General features: G+C 36.0%; 1 protein-coding gene across 1 annotated transcript in view; it reads right to left on the minus strand.

The window, feature by feature from the left end:
- The window catches only part of LOC111053303 (teneurin-a), a 419100-nt gene that overhangs the window by 172424 nt on the left and 219344 nt on the right, over positions 1-27332 (minus strand). The window contains exon 8 of the mRNA XM_039422899.1: positions 6354-6456. Coding sequence (XP_039278833.1) covers positions 6354-6456 — 103 coding nt within the window. The remainder of the gene's footprint in view (positions 1-6353; positions 6457-27332) is intronic.

Here is a 27332-nt window from a genome sequence, read left to right on the forward strand (position 1 = left end):
CTTAAAACACATGTTCAACATTCTTGAAGCAGTCTAATCTCTTTATCTTGGATATTTCAGCCCTATATATTTAGGGATTCAGATATCCTAGTTATTCAGATATTTCAATCCTTCTCATATGAATTTGTTTCGATCACAAGTGCGTTTCCATGAGATATCATGATTAATTTTGTAACTCATCAACTATAATAACCATTATTTTGATTCATAGACCAACAACCCAACTTGACAAATATCGTGTTAACCCGTATTCGAATTATTTCTTCTCCTTCATGAATTTGCTCTTCAGGAGATTTAGAGTTCTCTCTCGAGAATAAAATGAATGGAATGAGATCAATGGATATATGCGCGGATCATTTTATTTTAATTCGACTCATACTCTTGCTCTCAAGACCTGATGGACTCGAGTCTCAAAATAGTGAATGTTGCAGGGGACATTGAAGGATATAGAAAACTTGAAATTTGGGTACCTTCAATTTTTTTGGACAGTGATACTTTCCTTACCTATGATAGTAGGTGAGGCAAGGGAATTAGAAATAAGATTCATTATCAGAGTAATGATCCATTAAGCCGTTACATTAACATCTGTAATGAACTACACCATGCAGAACAGAGCAGAGCTAAAAGAACTACGTAGACCAACTTGAGTAACATATATGTTGGACTTGGAACTTGAATGATGGATGAATCGCCCAAGTGTGACAGTATAAACTTCTTGTATGGGCCAAAGTTCTTGGACTGTATTGTTCAAACAATGTACGATGATATATTGCACAACTGTCATAACATGAGTCCAGTTACTAATGGAATAAGTAATAGAGCTCTCGAATGCGCGGTTTGAGTTTTATGTAGGCTCTTGGTTTAAGAGTTGTTAGCATCAACATTGTATTCAAGGCGATGTTAACGTACACTTTGTCGAAGCCCAGCTAATGATGAAACCAACAACTATTTAGGATTATCTTCCCATTGTATGAAAACACTGAAATAGTACTGAAATTGTGTTTGTGTTCAGTTCGTCAATGTCATGTAAGTGGCTTTATATTGCACACTCCATATTGCGCATATCCTATACTTTTGAGCAATTTATGTTTATATGTTTAGATGTTTAAATGTCTATATGTTTGGATGTTTAGATGTTTGTATTGTATTTATTGTATTTCACCGGATCTAGAAAACAGTTCTAACGATTGTCACGAAATTTCGAACATAGTAGGTTTATGATTATGAAAATACGATTGCACTAGGTCTCATCCCTAGGAAAACTTGCTGAACGACATTGGAAGGATGATTCATCCTCATCCTTGGGAAAACAGCTGAGACGTTAGTCGTCTGTTTGGAAGTGAGCTCTGTCACTGAAATGGAAGTGAGTGAGCACTGTCTGTGGAAAATCAAAATATCACATCCCAGAAATTCATAAGCTGACGACAGCTGTAAAATATAAACACGACCTAAAAGATGAAGAAACCTTAAGGGTTTGAATGGTTAAATTATTCATAATTGATGAAAAATAATAATCATATTCAAAATAAAAACATATTCTCTCGATGTTTTCAAATTCATCATAATTTTCAAAGTTTATAATTATTTTACAGTTTGAAGTGATTAGTGAGTGCTATTTTGATATTCAATTTGGTTTGTAAACAATTTAAATCAAAACTTTTCTATTTTCAAATGTTTGAACTGAAAATTGGACCTGAATTCAAGTGTATGGATCATAACCTACTATTTGGACTATTATTATAGTGTATGAATCGAAATTCGGGGAAGATACAGTTTTGAGATGTGCCTGTAGTCCTTCCCCAATCATTTAGAAGAATTGTGTTCTGTTTTTCAATAAATAAATAACGAGCATAGCTCGGTGCCCCGATATTGGATTCTAAACTTAAGAAGCCATGTTGCTTGCAAAAATTGTCTCCATAAGAACTGACCAGATTGAGCTCGAATAAAGTGCTGTCAGCTATGGTGAAATTGAAGATCTGTATAAGGATGTCAAAAACTCTTATCTGAGTGGTTCAAATGAATAAATTTCAATAGGATTGACAGTGTAAAGATAGAGAAGTATGTTTAAGGGCTTTTTGCGCAGTGAAAGCTTAAGCTAAATTTAATTAGCTGGTGATTTAACTCAAAATGAACCAAATTATAACAAACGAGACTTGATAAGGATTTTATCCAGTTTAAATTGATATTTGATTTAAACTGGAACTGTGCAAACGACACTAAGAATGAAAGAATGATTAATTGATAGTTGCCAGGTGAATGATACTTTGATTGATGCTAATAATAAAGTTTGCGATCCTGCCTAATTTGGCAGAGAAGAGAAGAGTTCTGGCCTAAAGCTTAGCTCTGTCATTCCATAGGTAATTGATACTTTATTCATAGTATCTCTATTCCCATAGGAAGATTGGGACGTCATCGAGTCAAGTAATCGACATTGTTCCGAATCCAGAAGTTGGCGATACGATTGATTGTTGGAAAATCCATACGTTCAAGCTACAGACCATACTTTAAAAATATGAAAATTCTCCCTCTCCCGAGCTTGAATGTCCTGGAGACCGTATGTTTCATAGATAAGAACAAGAATAATTTCAGAACTGGCGCACATTTCTACAATCATGGAAGTAGATTTTATTGATTTTAATATTGATTTTAATATTCATCATACGATGGGATCACAATCAACTGATTGACACATAGGGAAGAATTGCGAGATGATACACACAGGACCACTATGTATGAGAGAGCAGTGAAGAGTGCTGAGATTCGACTATACAATAAATTACCAGCTGCCATAACACTAATGTGAATTTAGAGTATTGATGAAGGAGCAACTATTAAGCATCTGTGCATACTCAATTGATGAATTTGAATCACATTTCGAGATTAGTTGAGTTGCTCAGTATTACTATGTATGGATTTTATGTATTTTGCGTTCAAAAATGATTTAAATAGGATTATATTATGTTGATAGGATTATGATTATCGACATATCCAAATACCCCTTCCTTGGGTGGTAAATTGAACGAATAATAAAAATAACAATAATGATAATAATTGAATTCCGATGTGAGAATATGAATAGTCTCAATTTACCAAGATAAAGGAACAGCATAAACCTCAATGAGGCAACACTGTAAACAGCTCTAGTTCAACGGCATATGCATTGCATCTTTAACACACAATAGTGAGTCTGAATAGTGGCATGCAATTATGCGAGCATTCAAGTGAGGGTTGGTGAACTGCATTAATTCTGCCTTCTCCAGGGAACGGGAGAGAGAGCTCGCTAAGAAACAGGCAAATATCAGAATGAGGTTAAATGGAGTCTACAGGACATTCATAAGAACACGACTGGCTTGCCGTTTCACCTCCAGTGTTCTCCAGCATCTTAGGAAGCGGAGGGAGGATTTCGAGGGAGATACATTTAGTAGTGAGTGATGGGGGGAGGGGGGTTGCGTTGTCAGTGGGATCCACCAGCTATGTGCATTGTGCAGTGCCAGGATGTGAGTAGCAGAGGCAGCATAGCACCAGCAACAGCAGCACTATCGACAGCAGAAACAACATTAGGAGCGACACAGCCAGCAGCAGCCAGCCAACAGTAGCAAGGCAATTTAAATCCGACGGAGCTGGCATGCCACGCCAGGCCATGGCTAGAGGGGGAGAGCTAATGCCTTCGCCATGGCTCTCTGTGTCCTCTCTGAAAGCCCTGCAAATTGAACCACTTTGAGAGCACATTTATTTTGCCTAATTCAAAGTCCCTTCTGACAAGAATAAAATGTCGAAACCTAATTAAAGGGTGGGGAATATCGCACGGTCAATTTAAAGTTATTACTTCCTTTTTCCAGTGTAAATTGCATTGTGCGTCGCTCACTTTGTCAGCCAGAGCCGACGACTTTCTATCGCTGCCACCTATCTATCCATCTAAATTCAAGCAAAAGCTTTCCACGAGTTTTGTGCTCTCAGCCGGGAAAAATCAGAAAGTGAATTTGCATCCGAATGGGAAATTTGATCCGCGCTGAACACGTGGAAGCATATATCAGAGACAGCTTCTCTCACTGGAACTTATCAACTTATGATCATTCTCCTTTACCAGCAGTACCAAGAATCAAGAGTGAGCTGAATCCATATTTCATTTTAATATTCATCATACGATGGGATCACAATCAACTGATTGACACATTATTATCAACAATATAAACTGTAATAAATAATAGAAGTCTATTGCTTCTAGAGCACATTTAAACGTTGGGCGCATTTCAAAATGAGTGATTCAAACTTCAATTCATTATATTAGAAATAAAAATTCAGTTATACTGAATATAGGTTAAATATAAAAATAGTTCATATTCATATGTTTAGTATAGTAATGACGGGTAGTATATTGTTGATAATAATGTGTCAATCAGTTCATTCTGATCCCATCGTATGATGAATATTAAAATGAAATATGGATGCAGCTCACTCTTGATTCTTGGTACTGCTGGTAAAGGAGAATGATCATAAGTTCATATGTTTAGTAATGATGGGCTATTATCTTATCATGCGTGGTCCGATCTCTCGATAGTTGGATGTAAGGTAGTAAATTGAAGAGTTTGGAAAAAAATACAATCACATCCATTATCCATGATACGGATTCTTCTTTTTCCCTACAAATAAATTCGAAATGTATGATCTATGAATATAAGCCTCAGATAAGAAGACATGTGGAGAATGAGAAAAATACTATTGCAATATTATAGGAAACAGTTTATAGAGTGAATGATGATAGCTATACAACTAAAGCTTCTGATAACATAAAATTGTCATTTTTCGTTAGGGATACTCTCGAATAGAAATAAAAATAGAAATATATTTTTAAAAAATAGATAGATCAATTTTTTTCTTTAAATTGATAACTTACAACTTGTTTCGGCTATGATACCATTATCAAGTAATTGAAAAATGAGTAAACAATTTTTTAAAAAGGTTAATCAGATATCTATTTTTATTTCTCTCCTGATAGGAATTTGTGCGAAATCATTCAAACCTGCTTTGTAAAATAAGACTCAAGTAAAATAAGACTTATAGATTGATCTCATCAATCTCATAAGTGAGGTTACAAACTATTCACTTGATTAGGCGGATTTCAAAGTCAGCGACTCACACTGCAATTTAATTTAAACTTGATATTGATGGTTCAGGACAAAGCAATCATTCATTGAGCAACTATTAATCTCTAATGAAGTTCTCTTCAATCAACCAACATTGTTCATTCAGCAGAATCTAGTGGGAAATGATATTCGAATTGAATTAATCACTATTGAAGCTGAAGCTCATTATTTTAGAGAGCCTTTGATATTTGATTATGAGGGAAATCGATAGCAATTATTAGATGAATAGAAAAAATAAACAGACTCGGAATGCATTGTGCTGCTCTAGGCTAATACAACCAGAGAGTATAGAAGGTTACATTCTATCCTTACTGTATACAATAATGCAACTAGACAAACATTCAGTCTCATTATTGAAGCTTTATAACAAAATCAATATCGGAGTTCAAGTCGGTGCACATACGAATAATGCTTTGATTTGAATCAGTGGATGATTAACATATACTAGTTCAGCTATCAAGATGAAAAGCAGAAATATAAAATTCTACCATCAATTTTCTAACAAAATATTTGTAGTATCGCATTATTAAATCAATGATGACCTAAACTTTACCACACACTTTATTTAATCGTTTATAGATTTACATATCTTCATTACTATATTCTTTTTAATGGTCACTGGGGAATCGGCTGGTTTCTGTTCCTCGGTAATTTTTTTATATGAGAAGCTGCCATTATTTTTTACAATAAGTATATACAAAATATATTTCACTCGTGCAATCTCAAGAATTTATTCATATTTCAATTCTTGAATCTGTATATGTTACTCTTATCAATCTTTTTCTGTTTATGAAATTTCGTCAATGAACAATGTAATAGGTAATATTTAATTTCATAATATTATAATACAAACTATCTTATACTCACCTTCTTGTTAACAAAGCCGGACATTCTATTACCTATATAATATTATGAATAGACTATTGGCTACCCACTGTAACAAGAACCAACCCCCTACACTCAGACGAATAGTCTTGTAGGGGTATTCCAGTAAAACATGCTCTGTAATACAATGTAATCTGTATTTTGTATGGAATAAAGAATATTTGACTTGACTTGACTTGAAACTAAATCCAATATTCTATGTAGTAGAACATGCTAAGTAAATTATTGACGAATTGTTTTATAGGAAGGAAAAATGTTATTAATAATTTCAATTACCTGTGGGAACTGCAATTTATTCCAATCATGATTTCAATTTCGACTCACCTGTGTTGGAGATGTGCATTTGCGGGGTTATTGACCTCAGATGCAGGTGAAAAATCAGGAGATTTTCCGAGGTAAGATCTCGGACTCCCAGGCATCAGATAATCTGGAAAAATTAAAAAAATGAGTTCTAAATTTCCTCTTCAGCATCATAGAATTATACTGACTCTTGCTTACAATGAACATATATGATTTCAACTGCTTTAGGACCGGCCGAAAGCGAGCCACCACCAACTTGGACAAAGCAGTTTATCAAAGTATAGTATTACATTGTATCCCCTGAGGTAGCTGCACTTGCAACGGTTAATCCGAATAGAATGCCCGCCTGAAGTCGCACAATCTCAAGGAAAACCTCAACGTGATTTTAAAGAAACATTTGGCTTTTATTTCTGTCAGACTTGTTTATTGTTGAGTTGGATTCCAATTAAATGTTGAACGCAGCTTGCATCATTGATAGTAGTTGTATTGGAAATCAGGAATAATAATGTATGAAGGTAAAAAATTGCGATTGATAATTACCGACCAATGTTTCCACTTAACTTTCTTTAGTACTAGTCTCATCTTTAAATATCTAGTCTCATCTCTAGATGTTTTTCCACAAAATTGATCATGATTCCTCTATATGGCTCTTGAAGGCTTGAAAATAGGAAAGAATCTCTTGTCATAATGAACTGTGGTGGCCATCTGTGGAAGACAATCTGAGAATGAGAATAAGAGCGCCGACAAGAGAGCAATTGCTCAGGCTGTCGCCTGAATGACATCGTCGCTCAATCGAAAAGAAACGTCGACTCGATACCGGAAGGAAAAGGTGATGAGGTCGGCTCCCGAATGAGAGGCGGTGAGGGGGGAGGCTCATCAGATCCTGATCCGGGATAACCTGGAAGTCACGTTCCAGCAAAGTGTAAATCCTGGAGAAACTGGCGAGGCCTCGTGACAGGATGACCCCGGCGCGAGAAAGAAGTGCTTTACGATCGGTCGTAAAAGAGCAGTTGCCCATCCCCCCTCGACCACAATTGCATTCGGTCTCCAGCTCAGTTTAATTGAAAACTGTTTCGTTTCTGGGCGATGCCCATATACCCAGCCAGTCTCTTCATCTTCCACTCTCATTAATGAGTGTTTTTCGAGGCGGTCGAGGCAGGCCCAAGACGTGCGGGAAGCCATTACATGGATCGCTAACTTGTTATTGTCATACTAACTTTACAAAGAAATTGCTTCAACTACTCAATTGAATCACCAAATAGCCGATTCTGGTCTCTAAAGTTGGTTTTATGAAGTATGAACTTGGCCTTGAATGATACCCTCAAGCTTCATCACTAAATTGTATCCTCCCAATTTCGAGGAGCCCGGTACGACTATGAGTTGATGAGTAGACGTTGATTGAACTGAATGGGATTGAATGACGTTGATGGATGCACAACTGCACATTTAACTGTTTCTCCATGAATGATCAGTAGTATTTAAAAAATATGAATTTGTAAAATTGAGAGCACGACGCCTAGTAGATAAGAAACGAGAAGCCTCAATCATTATTTTATTACTTTTCAGTGAGGTTGTGATGAATTGCTAGGAAATAGATGGGGAAGATCCTTAATCCTATCATATTAAGCGAGCAATCTCTATATATGGTTATCTGGTTATCTGGATATCTGATTATCTAGCTATGTATGTCCAACGGATCTCGAAAACGGCTCCAACGATTTTTACGAAATTTGGAACATAGTAGGTTTATGATATAAAATTCGATTGCTCTAGGTCTCATCCCTGGGAAAACTCATTGAGGGACATGAAAAGGATAATAATTATTCATCCTTGGAAAAACAGATGATAATTTCGTCGTCTGTCGATAACAGAAGATGTGAGTGTCTGTGTGGAAGAGAGACAGAATTATGTTCAGCTGTTCAACTATTTGCAATCAATCAGCTCATTCACGAGAAATATTAATCTATAAATTTTAATCGATTTGATCAAAATAATCTGATTTGTTGACATGACATGGTATATCATAATAAATATCGGGGCACCGAGCTTCGCTCGTTATTTATTTATTAATAAACAGAACTCAATTCTTAAAAATGATTGAAGAAAGACTAACAGGCACAGCCCAAAAATGTTTCTTCCCCGAATTCTGATTAATACACTATGAATATTCCAAAAAGAAGGTTATGTTCCATACATTTGAATTCAGGTGAATTTTTCAGTCCAAATATTTGAAAACATAAAGGCTCTAATGTAGATTTTTCACAAACCAAATTAAATAACAAAATAACACTCACTAATCACTAAAAACTGTAAAATACTGATTAACTTTGAATATTATGATACACCACGTCATGCCAACAAATCAGATTATTTTGATCGAGTCTATTAAAATTATTTCTAGATTCCTCGCGAGATACGGATAGGAAAGTGTAATCAATCAAACAGCTGATCTCCCACACAGGCACATGCATCTTCTGTTATCGACAGTCGACGAAATTATCATCTGTTTTTCCAAGGATGAATTATCCTTTTCATGTCCTTCAGCGAGTTTTTCCATGGATGAGACCTAGTACAATCGAATTTTTTTATCATAATCCTACTATGTTCCAAATTTCGTGAAAATCGTTGGAGCCGTTTTCGAGATCCGTTGGACATAAATAACCATAAATAAATATAAATAACCAAATTAATATAAAAATAACCAAATATAGAAATATATACAGAAATAGCTCGCTTAATATAATAGGATAAGAGTATATCATAATTTTCAAAGTTAATCATTATTTTACAGTTTTAAGTGATTAGTTAGTGTTATTTTGTTATTCAATTTGGTTTGTAAACAATCTAAATTAGAACTTTTCTGTTTTCAAATGTTTGGAAAGAAAATTGGACCTGAATATTCAAGTGTATGGAACATAACCCACTTTTTGGAATAATAGTGTATAAATCAAAATTCGAGGAAGAAACAGTTTTGGGCTGTGCCTGTTTGTCCTTCCCCAATTATTTTAAAGAATTGTGTTCTGTTTATCAATGGATAAAATAACGAGCGTAGCTCGGTGCCCCGGTATTGCTCTGTAAAAAGAGGATATGATTGAATTCAAGATGGGAGATGCACATTTTATAATAATGTAAGGTTGTGATTAATATTCATGAGGGATATTAATAATATCCTAAACCCAATTCTTGGTTATCACTATTATTCATAACTTGAACAATGAATAATTGGCCTCAAACACTCCAAAACCCCTTGTCATAGCCTACAACAAAATTTATTCGAGATTGTGATAGCTATCAATTAATCCAATAGACGGACCTCTACTATTGCTTTTCGATGGTGATTATAGAGTGGCAAGTTTATGACTAAGCTTATGCTTATGTTTCAGCAATGGTTATTCACAGCTTCAAAAAGTTACTAAATTGACTGTATCAGCATATCTGCAGTGCACATGGATGAGAGAAGTAGTCGGTGTTGTTGATATGAAGAGCGTTGGCGGCAATGAAACCGTTCATAGGATGTTCTCAGTTGATTACCGTCAGAGCGACGAGGTTAATGGGCAGAGGGCCATGTCATTTTCCGAATGACGATCATAATAGTAATAATAATAACAACGGTCGGAGACGTATGGGAGTGCGAGAAGTGCAAAATGGCGACTGAATATTTCAGCAAAGCAGTCATCAAGGGGAATGTAATACCTTCTAATTTCTCCCTTATGACTGACTATGAAGTTATAATACGGACTTAATAATGCCATTCCACTTCTCACTTAAACCTGCCGCTACTAGCACTTCCAACTCTACGGCTCTCATGTAAATAACAATTCCACTAGAAGGCTGCATCCTATATCTTCTCATTGGTTGTGAAGAGGAATTGAACTTTTCGCAAAAATTAAAAGTTCTCTCAATGATGTATTTTATCGTTGTTTCACAATGAAGGCTATAAAACTATTGGTTTGAAATTCACTTGAACTCCTCTTTTGATTCGCTATGTTTACTTGTTTACAACATAATACATTCATGCTCATTCTCTTCTATCATCATCATACAATCGTCAGTTGGATATTATTATCCTCATTTGCTCCCACAACGTAGCCTATCTGTCCTCAAATGTTTTTCTACTGCATAAACTATGCTCAATATATTATTGACGTATAATGGAGATCACTCCTGTATTTGAGCTGGAATTGTTCACATGACAGAATCAATTTCAATTAATTCATAGAAAGCTGTAGCAAAAAATTTTCATCAACACGATGCTCAGAGCTCAATGTTGATTGATAAAGACAATTTCAACAATCCTCCAAAATCCCAGAGCTTTTCAAGAATAATCAAAGTAATCTCCGGTGATACTTTCCCGAGCGATGGTGGCTTCTATCGTTTACTATGCCAATTCTGATGCTCGTTCAATATATAATCTCTTTTGAAGATCGCTTCCAAATCTGATATTACATGTTAGTTCGTCAGTGAAGAGAGAATCTGTCCCTAGTGTGGAGACAGTAGGGTATCTAGACTTTCCATGAAAATAACATCATTTTGTGGGGTCGAGAATTGAATGGTTTTCGTCTACTTGGAGAGGGTTGGCTTTGAAAGGTTGGGCCTGAATGCCACGGGGATGGCCACGTGAAATTTCCACGCCACAGGAGAGAAAGAGAGAGCAATGTGATTGAGGGGAAGAGAAGGCTGGCTTTATTTTTCAACAGTGCTATTTAATATTGTGCACGCCCGTGATTAGCTTGGATCTCGTCACAAGCAGAAACAAAGTAGAGAGAAATGTAATGAGCTGTGAGGGTGCACCTACAACAGGCTCTCGCGTGATGACGTTTTAAAGGGGTTATTTAAGCTCACCTTTGAATCGGCTGTATCATTTATTTATCCACTCACCTCCAGTGAAACCTTCCTCCACCCCACCATGCCAACATCGACTCTTGCCTCGCTCGCTTCATTCGTCGCGTACAAAGGCTGCAGCAGCAGCAGCAGCAGCAACAGCAACAGCCAGCTCCCGCGGCCACTCTCCACTTATATCGAAACACGAGCTCAGTCTGAATCTGAATACATAGACGCCATTAAAATGCCAGCCAGCCTTGTCAGAGAGAGGCATCGTATGAAGTCCTGGCAAAAAAAGATCGCGCACTTTGTAATCGAACATGTTTAACACGACTCGGCTATACAAGCCGTTGTGGTAATTAATTTCCACTTCAACCCCAGTGATTGTATGCCTGCTGATATCAAATCCACAATGCTCGTACTAGACTTCCTTCTTTTCATGTACCAGACAGATTGCAAAATTAAGCCTTCACTGAGCATAATGAAAAATGAACAACAGCCACATCTGTGAGTTAGCTATTCTGAACACATACCGCCATCAATACAGCCATCAAGGTATGTATCTGTGCTGTGGATTATTAGTTTCAGTTGAAGTCAATACAGGCAACGGAACACTAATTGGAAAATATCAAAGGGAGTGATTTTCGGTTCTGTATATGCATTGACCGAATTATAAATTGACTCGCTAAGTATGCAACAAGCGCTGTCCGGATCAACTATTTCACTATTTTGATGATCGTATAGAGTTTGCAGAAAGTTTTCAGGTAAACTTTATACCGGTAAAGGAATACACACGTCAATTTCAGATATACTGTAGAGGATGATTTTTAGTTCTGTGTATGCATTGACCGGACTCTGGATATACTCGCTAATTATTATCTAAAAACAGTTAAAAATGCAACTCCTTGAAAGATAAGTAGAACTGTTGAAAAGTTCAACTTGGAAAGGGGAAGTTTATATGTGGCTGTCATGTCATGCATAAGTGTCATATTGCTGACTCAAGTCTGGTCTGCTGTACTGAGTTTCTCTTTCCCCTTCAACCAGTCAGGCATAACATAATTATGTTTCTAATCAGGTCATGCAGAGTTTCCTAGCTCATATACAAGATTCTCTGTGATCTGACTCAAATATTAGAACTATTAAAAATATTAGATCGACTCTATATTAGAACTATATAAATTTTCACTATATCTTATTGTAATTTTATGATTTAGAAAACTATTGTGCAATGCAATAGGTACAATTCCGAAACGTTACTAACGATAAATAAACCATCAATTAATCAAGTCGTGGAGAGTGCTCTTCCTTGAGTGTATAATTATGTGCAGTATACAGTGAAATGCAAAGTCTGTTGCAGTGAAATACAGTGAAAAGTTGTCTGCTTCAAGGCAACAAAGCTCAATCATCAAGATCGAAATGTTTGTTCTCATCTACAATCTAAAGATCAAGAGAAAACCATACTTCTTCATCATATTTTATTCAGTTCCGTCAATCTCAAGCGATTCGATCCTATATTTCTTGAAGAATCAATAATGAATCATGTCAATGATATAATAGTCCGTGCTTCGCAGCAGTAGAAGAATAAGATATTTCCAGCGTGCTTTTGTTCCCTACTTCATTTCTCTCGCACAATGTATTATGGTTTTGAACAATATTAATAATGATCATTTGCCACGCAAAAGTGATATTACAAGGATTTCTTGTGAAATAGTTTACTGACTTCATTGATATTACTCAGAAAATCGATAGAATTCGCTGACAACAAACTTATATCTCCTTGACATGGAAGTAGGTGAGAGTAGGCAGCCGCATTACACAGGAAATTGATATTCAATGTTAATGGAACTGAGACTTGGGTGTTTACTCATAGCTCATATTCCCTAGTGGACTGAAATTGGCACAGTAATTGCAATTTCGAACCTCGTGAATGAGGTTCGAGATGAAAGTTATCGCTAACGAGGAAGGGGACATGCTTCTCGATTGATTCGTCAAAGTTCTCCAAGCATCCCTCGATGAGCTCCTTGTGGATGTGCAGGCAATCTTGACTGCCGGACAGATCGATCCTTTGCAGGTCAAGCCTCCTCCACATTCAACTTTACGATGGATTCTCATCTTGTCTGATTGCGTTCCACAATCTGGCTGACCCTCCTCTCCCTCCACCCTCTCACCCAGCTCAACGTTCATAACTACCTAACGAGAGAAGGCGAATTGAATTTGCAGGACCTGTAAACATTGTTCTCTGCTATGAGAATCATGATCAACTCTGCGATAATTATCGCAACTACTATATTGTCAAATACTGATTACTATCAGTAATATTGATGATTGATTACAATGATAATTGACAAAAACAATAGTTAAAGCGATTCTCATGATATTGCCTTGATCATTACATATCTGTGATATTTCACTACTTGTATTGTTAATCTGTTGGACATTTTACGAACTTCAGATGTCATTGTATGATCAGCAAATTCATTTACAGATAATAAGGTGATGAAGAATACTTATTATTTGTAGTTATTGTTATTGTAGTTATAGTTACTGATTCACTACATTCACTACATTGAATCTTTTTTCCAATAAATTGAAATTGAAATTGAAATTATATTCACAATATAACCTTTATCTTTGGACTTATTATTGGAATAATAACAGTTGGGGTCTAGGCTGTTATTTTTCCGCAAGTGTACTCGATATAGTAGATATTATAATTTAAGTTAGTGGCTGTATAATATATAGAATGCTAGGATTAAGTCTTTTTCTAACATAGTTTGTATAGTACTTATTGGAGAACACATCAATAAAATGTAACAACTGATGTCAAAATCTTGTTGCAGTATAATATGTCAGGATTAGTATGACTTTGAAAAGACCCTCCTTGAAAGTAAGCCTACAAGTTAGTTTCCGATGTCACCCAACATGCATAATCTGGGCTGGAGTCAAAAATAGATTGTCCTGTCTTGTAAGTCTTCTCCTGAAATATTGTGGAGCTATGATACTACACTGTTACCAATTATTCAATGATGAATGATGATCTACTTCTAGCCAGCTCTGGAGCAGAAGATAAATGTATATGGAAAATCACATTGGATATTATTTCTCAATACATAAAACAACAAATAATAATGATCTATGAAAGAGAAGGATAAAGTAATATATTGGAGTCAAATCCCGAGGCAACCATCTGAATCTCGTATTGCTGAAATTTTCACGTTGCTTTGTCATTTGAATCTTGTCGTAGAGTTGTTGTAGGCCTTTTTCCTCCAAATTGAAGTGACAGAAGCAACCTGACTCTAATCCAAAACGAACATCGCGTAATCAAATCTCTGATTGCTTGTCCTTCTCCGTCTTGGAGAGAATTCTGCAAAAAGTTCCACCTCAAGTTTTCACGATGTCACGAAAGATAACACGAGCTCCTCTGAGATTGAAAAGCCCGCTTGACAAAGTAATTCCTATTTTTCAATTAGCTTCCAACATTTTGTATGCGGTTTTGTATTGTCATCCAGATCCAGTTTTTTTTTTTAAATCCTTCGAACAAACTCCTTATTCAAAAAGAGTGGTAAGCTCTGTTGGTGTGTTCATGTATGTGTATTTTTCATGAATTTCCATCTCTTGTCCATAATACACAGGTATCTCTTGAAAAAGTACTTTTTAACAATTGAAAAAAGAATTAATATTCAATAGAAAATGAGGGAAAATAGTTCCAAATTAATTGAACTCGATACTAGCATTTCATATCAATGAGTATAACAATTTTAAACTTTTGATTGGATATTTTCTCCTATAAAAACTGTATCTCCCACAACGTACATTATTATTCAACAATTTTATTAGTTTCATCAGCTACACAACGTGGATGAGCCCGATCACTCGTATTACTACTTCCTTGAGAAATAGTGAATATGACTATTGCAAAAATCGTACACGGCATTGTTAATGTAGGTAGAAATTCTATAAAATTGATGTAATTAATTGTTCATTCATTAGCAACATCGACGAAATCATATCCCTTATCAACAAATCTATTTTTTTTATTGATTTCTTCAAATCAAAGAAGCGGGTTTTTTATCATTCAGCATTAATTAGCAGCATTAAGTTGTTATTCACAACTGCCGAATTGAGCAAAGCAGTTCTATCATTCGGGGAGTTCATTTCAGGTCCCAGTCAATAAGACTGGAATTATATAATATAGTTCCGTATTCATTACAGAATTATTAAACTTTAAGTTGATGTTTTAATGACTAAAGCATCCAGCTTCCATTGATGTAGTAGGAGGAAAACTCAACCAGATCAAAGAAGGGCAGAATGTTATGGGGGACAAAACAAGGGACTTGATACCATTTCCAAATTGCAAGTGCAGTCGATTGGATATTGCATTATTGCTTTTGGAAATGGGTTGCAGTACGAAGTTACTGAATTGAGTGCTGGAAACAACATAAAATGTTAAAGTCTGGAGAGATTTCGAGCGATACTTGAGACTACTATCGCAAATGAAATGGATTTGGGACAAACATAAAACAACAAATGCATTTCACAATTGCATTTCATGTGAAGAGTTTGTGGACTACTGGAATAAGAATATTTTTCCGTGTCATGTGTGGCAGGAGCAAGTATTGGAAATCAGGACACCGACAATTTTATTATGTATTCTCTCTGCATTTACTGAAGGAGTCGAACTTACATTACCGCTGTTCATTTCCAAACGCTAGAACTGATGAAAACTCTCTCAGTGGTGCTGCTATATCATCATCAACATCATAAAATTATCTTTGTGGATGAGCGATGATTATAATAATAGAGATGATAAAAGATGATATCCTTTCAATGGTAGTTATATATAGTATCGAAGAATGAGTTTCATATCTTGGAACTTAAAATATGTTGATAACATACAGTTTCCTTTATGAAACCAGAGAAATGAATTCACTATTATCACTACATAGATCCCCTCACATATGAAATATCTAGTATGTTATGAATTACGAGCATCAGTAAATGGAGGACCGCATTATCCAGCATATTATTTCACAGTGATGAATACACACTTTTTATGTATACACAATAAATTATTTTGCAAACTCTAATCCACAGAGAGGGTTGCAGAGTATATATTTCAATCTACTTTAATCTATCACAACTTGATATCAATTACAAAAAAATTTATAGCGAACATAGTATAACCAGAGACAAATAATCCAGGCTGAACGGTATCTTTACTCTGTGGTTTAGCTCTTACTATACAGAGAATGATAATGAAATGGAAAATTATAATGAAATTTCCATACAATAACAGATAGAAAATCTTCAATCTTCTCCAAGAGTCTCAACTTATATCCATTTTTTTCCAAACTGTTTAGTTTGGTATTAGCACAAGTCGGAATTTAGTTATAAAAATATTTTGTAGTTCATCCTTATACAATTTACAAACTCAAACATAAAGTCTGTCACTCACTAATTTCGTTTTCAATTTTTTTAACTTTCTAGAGATTATGCATTTCTGAAACATAATAGCCAACTATTTGGTGTCTCGTTGAAAATATTATCATCAATGAGTCTTTACATCATGAAGAAAGTCTACCTTAATACTTTAGTGACATCACTTGGAGGCACATTTGTTTCCAATTCAATGCGCTCGTGCATGGTTGATAGGTCAAGTGATAATCTGATAACAATAAATGAAATGCAGATATACAATGCTCTGAAAAAACATGGTATAAGAACATTTTAAAGAAATTATGAGTTCATAATCATCTAATCATAAAATGAAATCCATAAGCATTGGACTTTCTCAGCTCTGAGTGTTAATTTGAGGGTTAAGTGTAAGAGAGGGCCGACTGAGCCCTAACTTCGCCCAACGTCACACTATTCTATTCTGTTCTCTGAAGCTTTACAATCAATTATCTGTCGAACAATTTTATGATAAAAATTTGATTTCATGAGTGAAATGATCATAAAAGTGACCAAATCAACTTTATTTAAAATTTGAAAGGTGTCCACGAATAGCCCAAAATGTGCTGCATATGTCTGCGAAAACCCTCCATGAAGTTCTGTTGAATTGGGGAATTTCTAGTGAAAGCAACGAGCGAAATCTGTGCTTGAGTCGCTGCGCTGAGAAAGTGGGTTTGCGTGAATACGGCGATGAATGAACGAATTGTGAAGACGTGAGGAAGAGTCGAGTCATGTGATATCACAGCAGAGCAGAGCATAGCAGAGAGCCAGCTGTAGTTTGGTGGCGTTGGAGTGGGATTATTGATTGGGCGGCGCAGGCAAGAGGCAAGATGGCTGCTCTCCGACCACCGCCAACCGACAGACCTACAAATCTCACTTATCGTCGTCCGACGTAGTCGTTCATTCATTCATTCATTCGCAGTAAGCGGCTTATCAGAGCGTTGTTTAGCACATTGCACTGTTTGGCTCCATCAATTGAGTCCGATCGGCCATTTATATGTAAATCGATTCGACCACAGGCCCGAATACGGCTTTAAAAAGCTGCAAGGTAGATCCAAAAAACCAAAAAAATATAACAGCTCATTAGATATATCACCGATCAATGGGGAGCTCTCAATAGTATGATTATTTATTTATTTATTTATGGAGACAACAGGTTACCCCTAATGTGTCTCCTTCACAAATACAACAATACAACATTATTATACAATGAAAATACAATGAACAAATTAACTTACAATTCCAATATTGTTAAAAGAAAAAACTATAGAAATACAAGAGAAGGAAAAAATAGATGTATACAATACAATAATATTATAAAACGGAATATAGGAATGAAAAGATTCTAAAATTAAAATAAAAATGTTACAAAGAATGGATAAAACTAACAAATGAATGTCAGAGGACTGATACCTGCCAATGAAGCAACAGAATGAGTAAGAAGTACGAGTACATAGTGCAATCATCTCATAGTGCAATTATCTTGGATAACAGGAAGTTTTGTCATCGAAGAATGAACTGAAGCCGAAATAGTTGACATGAAACTATTGAAACAAAGTTCATTAGAGGAATGTGCCCTTCATTCATGGTGTTCTTGTAAATATAGGGAATGACTGTAAAAAATACTTTCTTGGAAAATCGAATGAGACACATAATTATCATTAGGTCTATGAAAATTTGTACAGGATAGAGCACTTCTTTAGGACTCAATAATTATTTCATGTTGTTCTGGACATACTTCAGCCAGGATGGAGAAAAATCGCGGCAGAAGTACTTTTCAATGCAGTAAGGCCTACCATATTGACATGATAACAAGGATTTCTCATTTTCATTGTGTTTAGAAAGAAATTTTCCTACAAGTAGGAGTATCTAGGAGCAGAAGAGTATCAAGGAGGTATATAGAAGTACAGTATATACTTATTTCGTCTGTGATGGAAGTATCTTGTCTCAAGCAGGTATATTTTTCCATAAAAATTCTTCAAAAAGTATAATCGTGCATGCTGTGCTACAAAACAAAGAAAGTAGAAATTAAGTTATTTCTGATACAGAAATTTGAATTTCTGAAGCATTGGAAGATCTGATTGATGAGCCTGAATGGACATCTTCTACTAAATTGCGATCAATCCAATAACTACAATCATGCCTTGCCTGAAAACCCAACCAATGATTGTTCAATAAGATTTGGCAGATGTGGAAAAGTTGTTATTGTCTATGGTAGATTTCATAATGATAAGTTGGTTGAGTAACGGAACGGCTCGAATTAACAATAACTGAGAGTGCCGGGTCGTATTCACTAATGTAATAACTGGAATCCTATTGAATAGACAGTTTCTAGAACAGTTTCTTCAATCAATTCATTTACTGATTAATACTCCATCGTTTGACCTAGAAGACTTCTGTGAATGAGTGAAATCTCATTTGCGAATACCGGTAATTGGACGAAGAATGGAGGGTGTCCTTGAGTGACGTTAATAAATTGGAAGCCGAATAAACGTTTCCTGTGAGTAACAGTGGAAAGCGTTCAAGACAACTCTCAGATCAGACGTAACTGGGGAGAATGGAAGTTTTAATTGTACCTACTGTTGCGGGCAAGAACTCAATTTCGGGGGTGCATTTCCCTAATGGCTGGGTCCTGGTTATTTATAGTCGCGAGACACGGGACAGGATTTTCCCTCGTCCGGTCCCTTTGATTCCAGACAGACTCCTCCCCCGCCCCAAAGGCAGGTCTTAGCTTTTATATTCCATCTATTTACACCTGCGTATTACATAGCTTTTTTGTTTTGCATCCTTCCATTTCACCCTCCTTTAAGTAGGAAATAACATCGTATTTTACTTTTGGAGAGCATCCGACTAATTCAGAATTATTCTACCAGTGTAAAAAGGGGTTCAATGCTTTTTCATACAATTAATACTCTATTGAAGTGGGTCCTCTTTTGAATATCAGTTTACTGGGAATTCCTTCCACTTTTTCCAAAACGAATGTTCCACCAGTTATTCAAACAATCATCAGTCCCAAGCCACGGATCATGATCACATACGAAACAGCAAAGCCCTGTGCAAATCAAAAGCTTAAGTGCAAGTTACTATTATTTTGCACTTTATCGCTACACATTTCAAAACTTCATTGTATGAATACCTACCATATAATCAGTACTCAACTGTAGTTCTCGAAAATCAGGAAAATATTGGAGTTACAGTAGTCGAAGAAATATTACAGACTATCAGAGCTTCTATGCTTTTACAAAGCTATTTATTAGTTCATGTGTCCCACTACGTCTATTATTGATACAATACACATTCGCCATAAATACATACATGCTAGCACTGATACAGGTTAACTATGGTGTTCTGCTCCAATGTAGAATTATTTCATGAAAATTATCTATTTTTCCAAGTTATACATTATTTCATCCATTAAGACAACCTACTTCTTCCCAGAATTTGTAAAAGTGATTTGTGTGAAAGTGATTTGTGTGAAAGAATGGTGTTGAACTTGAAAACTTAAGCGTAGTTTTGTGGAATAATAGTGTGTATTTAACATTATTTCCAACGGTTGGTAACTTGATTCACTAGCAAATCAGGTGTAAGCCTACTCACGAATTCGGAGTATACGGCAAATTGTCAGTCCTTCTCGAAGTTGAACAACCAGGCTACTAAATTCACCAAGTGACTGTCATATCTACGTAGAGGTCATTGTGTGAGTTTGTCGTGGTATTTTATGGCAGGATACTTAGCGCATAGTGCACTGCACACGGCGAGACGGCACAATGTTTATTGCCCTGAGGCCTGAACCGGCAGACGGCAGGGCAGACTGACTCTGTCTGCCAACGGCGGATGAAAGTTATGCAGTCAAAGTACAGGACAGTCACGCAAGTTGTATACACGGCTTTCTGAAGGGGTTCGGTGGAATGCTTCCCCTTTTGCTTGCTCGCAGGCAACACAGCCTGCTATTGCAGACATCGCCTGACACGACTTGCTCTATTTTGCCGCCTGCGTCGTGAACATACTAGCGACCGATTTGCATCTCCTTGGCAACTACTGTCAGAAACGCTCGGCTCTCCTACCACAAAGGCCTGTGTGCACTCTTATCACTAGAACACCTCAACTACAGCTTGGTTTCTAAATATGTCCCTTGAATTTTGTCAACAGCAATCAAATATCTAGAAAAAACCAAACAAGCTCAAGAACACCCTAATAATGCACTAAGATCATTTCTATTGAGTACGAAAATAACTATCCAGATTCAACACATTTACAGACACATTTAGACCTTGACAATTTCAGTAGTCGAATGTTGAATGAAAATCGATTGGTCTTTTCTATTATTGAGTTTTAAATATACATAGGCATTGACAGAGTATTTCTCTAATTGCGATTTTTTGTTAAAGCTATATCTTCAAACAACTTCAATGGTTGGCAGCTCAAAAGAAAATTCGTTCTCATATCTTATAGGTACACCAGTCACAGCCAGTCATAGGTACACCAGTCACAGCCAGTCATGTAAGTCATGATAATGTTAAAGTTTTTTTTTCTTTTCGGAAGTTGTTTTAGAATTCCCAGTATTAATCCAAGTATTAATATTACAGTGGCGAAATGGTGAACAAAAGGAAGAAATGTGGATTATTTGTGGATTTTTATCAACATTTCCCATGTATTCTAAAATTTAGAGGACAAACAACCTATCACGAATGGAGAATAATTCGTAAATTAAGATTTACATTATTGTTCATCATATTTCACATGAAATACACTTCTTGATTTCTCTTCATATCAATAGTTTGCTATCTCAGCCTCTACAAGAACTCATTAAACTTTTCAATATTGAATAAACTAGTTGATGAAATTGCACTTCTACTGTTACAATGTTATTAGTGGAGGTGGACCTGGAAGGATCTTCAGTTTTGGAGAAAAGTAATGGTTACCATGATCTAAAGAACAGATTCTTTCTTGAAACTCAAAAATTGTTGGAGACGAGCAGTGTATTGTACTGCAAACGACAGATGACTGTTGAGTGAGAAGGCTTCCATCATTCCCCCATTCAGCGAGCGACTTGAGAGATTCCAGTCACGCTTCGGCTAGCTCCGTAGTATAAGGCTGGTCATCCTTCATTCGTGACAAGAAAGGTTCAAGACCAATGAATGTCGTTTTTGAATAACATGAGCTCTGTTTCTCCCTCCCCTGATTGTTACGTATTCAAATAAGATTACTATGGGCAAAATTGAATCTGACGAACTGTTATACTCGCACTCAAAAACCTTCCCCACGCATATATTCGTGATATTCCTGTCTATTGTGATATGAATCCTGAGTCATGCCAAATTGCTAAAGCCTTGTATGATATTTTCTCATACTCCTGTTTACCATACCTTTAGTAATGATAATAGTAATAACTAAGATATACAAAAAGATATATGGAGGCTGTAATAACTTGAACAAACACAACTAATAAAAATGACATTCTTCTTTCGTTTTCGATTCGACTACTACATCCTTATTTGAATTGTGTGCGTCATCGGTTTTGATTATCAAATTCTGTACAAGATGATTAATTGACTTGGATATATTTATTTATTCATTGATCATACAATATCATTCTCAACTATGAGTGATTGGGAGAGGAACAACAGGCTTGAAGCCCAAAACTGCTCCTTTCCCAAATTTAGATAGAAATTTGTCAAAAATAGGTTATGTTTACACTTTATTATTTTTGTCCAATTTTGAGTCCAAAATATTTATAGACTAGGAATTCAGAATTTAGAAAATTTGAAAACCAAATTGAATAAAAATACATCACTGAATCAACACTGATAACTGAAAATACCGTATTATTAATGATAATGTTAATATTGTTTAAGTTACTTTGATTTTGACTGGAGTTGAATTACATGCAGTGCAATGTGCAGGCTACGAAACACTGAAGTTCTGACAAAGAATAAAACATAGAAAGCATAGAATAGAACATAAAATTAATTTTTAAATTGAAATAAAAAAATTGAATTGAAAAAATTCTAAAATTGTTTTATTCAATGATTGATTATATTTCCAATGCACAGTTTTGCTTTTCTCAGTATTAGTTTTCTCTGGTTCTGATGAAGGATCTTAGCCGACAGTCTAATTTTTTCAAAAAGTAGTATATAATAACTGTAGTATATCATATGACTGAGATTGTAAGTAATATTAGTTTCATGCTAGGTTTTCCTTCTTAGGAACGTGTACTGGAATAGTATTATGAAGTTTGGTTTTTCTTCCAGTTAGTTGTTAATCTTGGAGGACGTTGAAATCAATACAGAGCTATGAACTGTGCTTTTACATTCGAAGTTGGAAAAGGTTTGTATGTCACGAGCCAAGTGCTACAAGAATGCAATTTCTTGTCCTCCATGGGTCCTCCTCGGAAAAAAGTAAGATGGAAGTGAAATGTGATGTGAAAAGAAAATGCGAAGTGGGAACCAAGTATGCACTTCACCTTCAATAATTCACACCTCCTCACAAGTCTCACCATATAACTTATTCATTTCAAGTTATTGTCCATTTCCTCTCTCCTCCTATTAATACTTTCATCACATTTTCTCATGTTCCTTGCCGCAACGACATTCTCCCGTTCCACACTTGAACCTTCAAGGTTGGGTCTTCCATGCATTTCTATATTATCCTTATTTTTATTTTTCCTCCCCTCTTCTTCTTTCATTCATGTTTCTCTTCTTGTGATCTGTCTAATACTTTCTTTTTCTCTCACTTCCCCACTTCCATTTACTTTGTCTACTTACTCTCTTCCAGTTCATGACCACTTCTCTTATTTCTATTCCTTCTTCTATCCCTACTCCCATTTTTCATCCTCTTCTCCCTTCATCTCATATTTTCCTGATCTTTTCCTTCTTCTACTCATCCCCTTTTTTCTTCTCCTCTCTTTCTCAACGTCATCTGATGTCTTACCCTCCAGCTGATCAGTCTCCTTCTTTTTTTCCCGTTCATTGTTCTTCTACTTTTTGTTAACTAACTTTATCTCATTTCTCGAGCCCCTCTTTTTCCCACTTACTTTCCACTTTTTCTCCTCTCTTCTTGCACCCCTTCCTGCTTATTCTTATTTTCCCTCTCTTTCTCCACTTCTTTTTCATTCTGATAGCTTTTCTCCCCTGTCTTCTCAATACAAATAGAGTTTCATATGCCTGACAGAAAGTTGCCGCAATTGAGTTCAATTTTTCCAAGAAATACAAGAAGCAGAACTCGTTTTCGTTCTCGGTATTCTGCACTTGAATATCTCATACATCTCTGTTGGAAATTGAATCCAACTGTCATATCAGCTATCTAGCAGAAATTCTTCCCTCGCCAACTGCTATTAGGTTTCGAACATGCCATTTCCATTTTCCTGACAATATCTTATATGAAAATTCATTTTGGTGGATTCTTCATGGAATCCTCAGTATATTATTAGCAACCGAATAGTTGTTTGTACAATTAGAGTGCAAAGATTGCACTGGCAAGAAAGACTATTGGAGCTTCGACGCTTCTGTAAAATCATTCGTTCAAACCAAAAATGTATAAGCCTCTAAAGCAGAGCATGTCAGGTTCTCTTACCAACAAAATGCGCTCATTATTCGGAACTTCAAATCCTGCCATTGACTTTGTAGGGTGGAAATACCGAGATTAGTTTTTGATGCTAGCAAACAGTTTTATCGAAGTGCGTTAATGGCGCAGCAGGACTATCAGCATAATCCTCCAGCAGAGAGCTATTGCCGAGCGGAAAGGGGCCGCTAATACTGTACGATTGTGAATCATTAGACAAAGTAAGAGCCGTATTTAGCATTGGCATTGCGATCCTTCGTTTGTCAACAGTATTCCCTTCCTCTTCCAGATCTATTACAATCGCAGCAGAATTTGCTGCTTTTTATATAAGATATTCCGGTCTCACCGAGCTATAGCGAAACTAGTATATATTAGGAATTGAAAGAGAGAATAATAAACAGTTTAATGGAACATGTAGAGAATAATAAAAGTGACAGGTCTCAATGCTACAAGTATATCATATTTCTTCATGAAAATGATGGCTTGACATTGATTCGTTATATAGAATCAATTACCAGTATTGAGAGTGATTATTGAATTTGGCATAAAAAAACGAACAGCAACTCATTCTTGAAGAAAATCTTAATATAATTATATAAATATGGGAATTTATGACCTTGAACAAAGCACACTTCAAATTTATCCGAAGAGAATCCCTTCCTCATTTATATAATTAACTGTTAAATGATCACGTTTGGAAAAGAGTAGCTTCTATGGTGTGTTATAGAATAATAATGAATTTTATGAGTAATCTATTCACTCCATGTGATTCGCATCGAATAGGGGTTGTTTATCAAACGGTAACAATGAATTGAACTTATGGAAACATGAAAGGTGCTTGTGTACGGCTAGTAACCATTAAAGCTTCAATAAATGGCAAAATGGAGCGCAAGATTTAGAGTAACATTGACCATTCACGAAACTGCTTTCTTCTTAAGCTCGATCAATTTATTCGAGTCGATAAAATTTTATGGAGCGGATGGGTGGCAGTTGGAGTAATTTCCAATGCAAAGACGATTTCTTTTCCCGGCTGTGGCAATCAAACAATATGATTTACCTTACAACCCAGTCGGTTATAAGAGTTTGGATAGTGAATAATGTAGGGTGTCTCGATTCGGGCGAAGCAGGACGGGACTCGAGAGGCGACTCGGCTGAAGGAAAAGGATAAAGGTAAGGATGAAGGGATCGAATGAGAATGTGGAAAAAGGCGAGCCCGGTAAGGAGTGCTGAAAGGTGAGCGAAATCAGACGAGGGAGCATTGGATGCGCCATCAAACATTCATGGAGCATTTCATTTATCGGCTCAGCATGGAGCGAGTGCAAGTGCTGCTGCCCGAAAGCCCGCTCTGCTCTGCTCTGCTCCGCTTCTTTTCTCCACTTCCTTCTTATTTGATGATGCACGATTCCAAATTTCGCGGCGACATCTACAGCCTCCAAGATGCTCCGTATGAGAGTGGAGTTTGAATCTTTTACTGAGAACATCTCATTCGAACGCTATAACAAGTTCTCTAGCAATGAGAAGCTTCCAACATACAGAAAATATTGAATTTCAATCATTCAGATTTGGATTTGGAGTGGATAAAGTAATGATCATCGCATTGCAGAAGAAACCAAAAGGCTAAGGACTTCGCCCACCGATATCATTGCAGCTGCAGATTCATGTTCGGTGTAGTTATGAGTCTGTGTTGGTCGTTATCAACCATCTTTCAATGTTATTGTTAATCTTTCTTGTTCATAATGTTCATCTTTCAATGATCTATCGATCAGTGAAGAAAATCAATACGTATGCTCGGTTGCTTATTGAATTTTAACTGTTATCAAATTAATGTCACAAGAACCAATCAGAGAAGCCTTCTTCTCAAAAAAATCTTCTCTGATTGGTTCTCGTGGCATTTAATCATAATAAAAATTCAACAGGGTATCGTGAAACTGGTTCCATGACCTATGACTTTCTCATAGTTAGCCTACACATTGAATGATTATCAGCTCTTTGGATTGGCGTTCGGGAATCATCTGATAATCAACCAATGGAGAGCATCCTGTCATGTCAAACTAGTATGCTGCCAGTACAAAAATGCTTCATGTGGTTTTGCACTCATCATCGCGTTTTCTAGCAATCTTTGATTGTTATTTATTATTAATTGTTATAAGACTGATATCAAGAAGTATTTCCGCAAAACTGAGTGGTTTTTCATGAAAAGTATCTCTATGGAAGTGGATTAGCAGCTTAGAATTCTATAGAAAATTGTTACCACTGTAATGCTGGAATAGACAATTGTAGTATACAGTCTGTTGTTAGCTCCAGCATTATTTATAGTAAATAATAACAATTCCTGTATTTTTTAGAAGGCAGTATAAGATCTGATAAATTCCAATTTATATTCACTATTCGAGTTGACAATATTCTTAGAAATTCAATTGTTATCATCTAGCTCATATATTACCGTTAACAGTGCTAAATGTCATTATTATTAAATTTGTGTTACATCTTTGGTCGCAACATATCATTGATAAAATTAAGTCTCAATGGACGTTAAGACTCAACTATATTGACGAAAGCATTGTTTACAGTATTTCAATATCATTCAATATGGTGTCAAGAATCTGCTGTAACCCTCTCTCTATTATTTCTATCGAAGTTCATCCTGATTGATCATATATATTATATTCTTAGATTATGAATTTGAGTTCAAAATTCTATTCAATCTACACCATTGTGTCCTCAAGTTAGTATTTTGAGTGAACAATACGTTCAAATGAAGCTGATATTATCATTAGACTGCTAAGCTTGAAAGTGAACAGGCAAACTCATTTGGAGGGGTTACAATTCATTATTTCAGTAGCAGTTGTGGTAGTGTACTTTGTATTTGATTATTCAAACGTTGTTATTATTAGCATTAGAGCTATATTGGTCACATACGATTCGGCTAGAGCCTCGTAGTAGGCTGGCTGAAGGGCGTTATTGCCCCAGGGACAGCAGGCAGAGTTTCATCAACTGCCGAATAATCCCTGTATGATTCAGGCTAGGGTGGAACTGAGACCCACGTTCCAATATAAACCTGCAGCCCAGTCTCACATTATTTATTCTCTCGCCCTTCATCACGACTCTCGCCTCCTGCTCTATCTTGCAACATGTGAACAATCCAATATGCTGTGACGTGCCAACATTTTT

This window comes from Nilaparvata lugens, chromosome 3 (assembly GCF_014356525.2).
Source record: "Nilaparvata lugens isolate BPH chromosome 3, ASM1435652v1, whole genome shotgun sequence".
Lineage (NCBI taxonomy): Eukaryota > Metazoa > Arthropoda > Insecta > Hemiptera > Delphacidae > Nilaparvata > Nilaparvata lugens.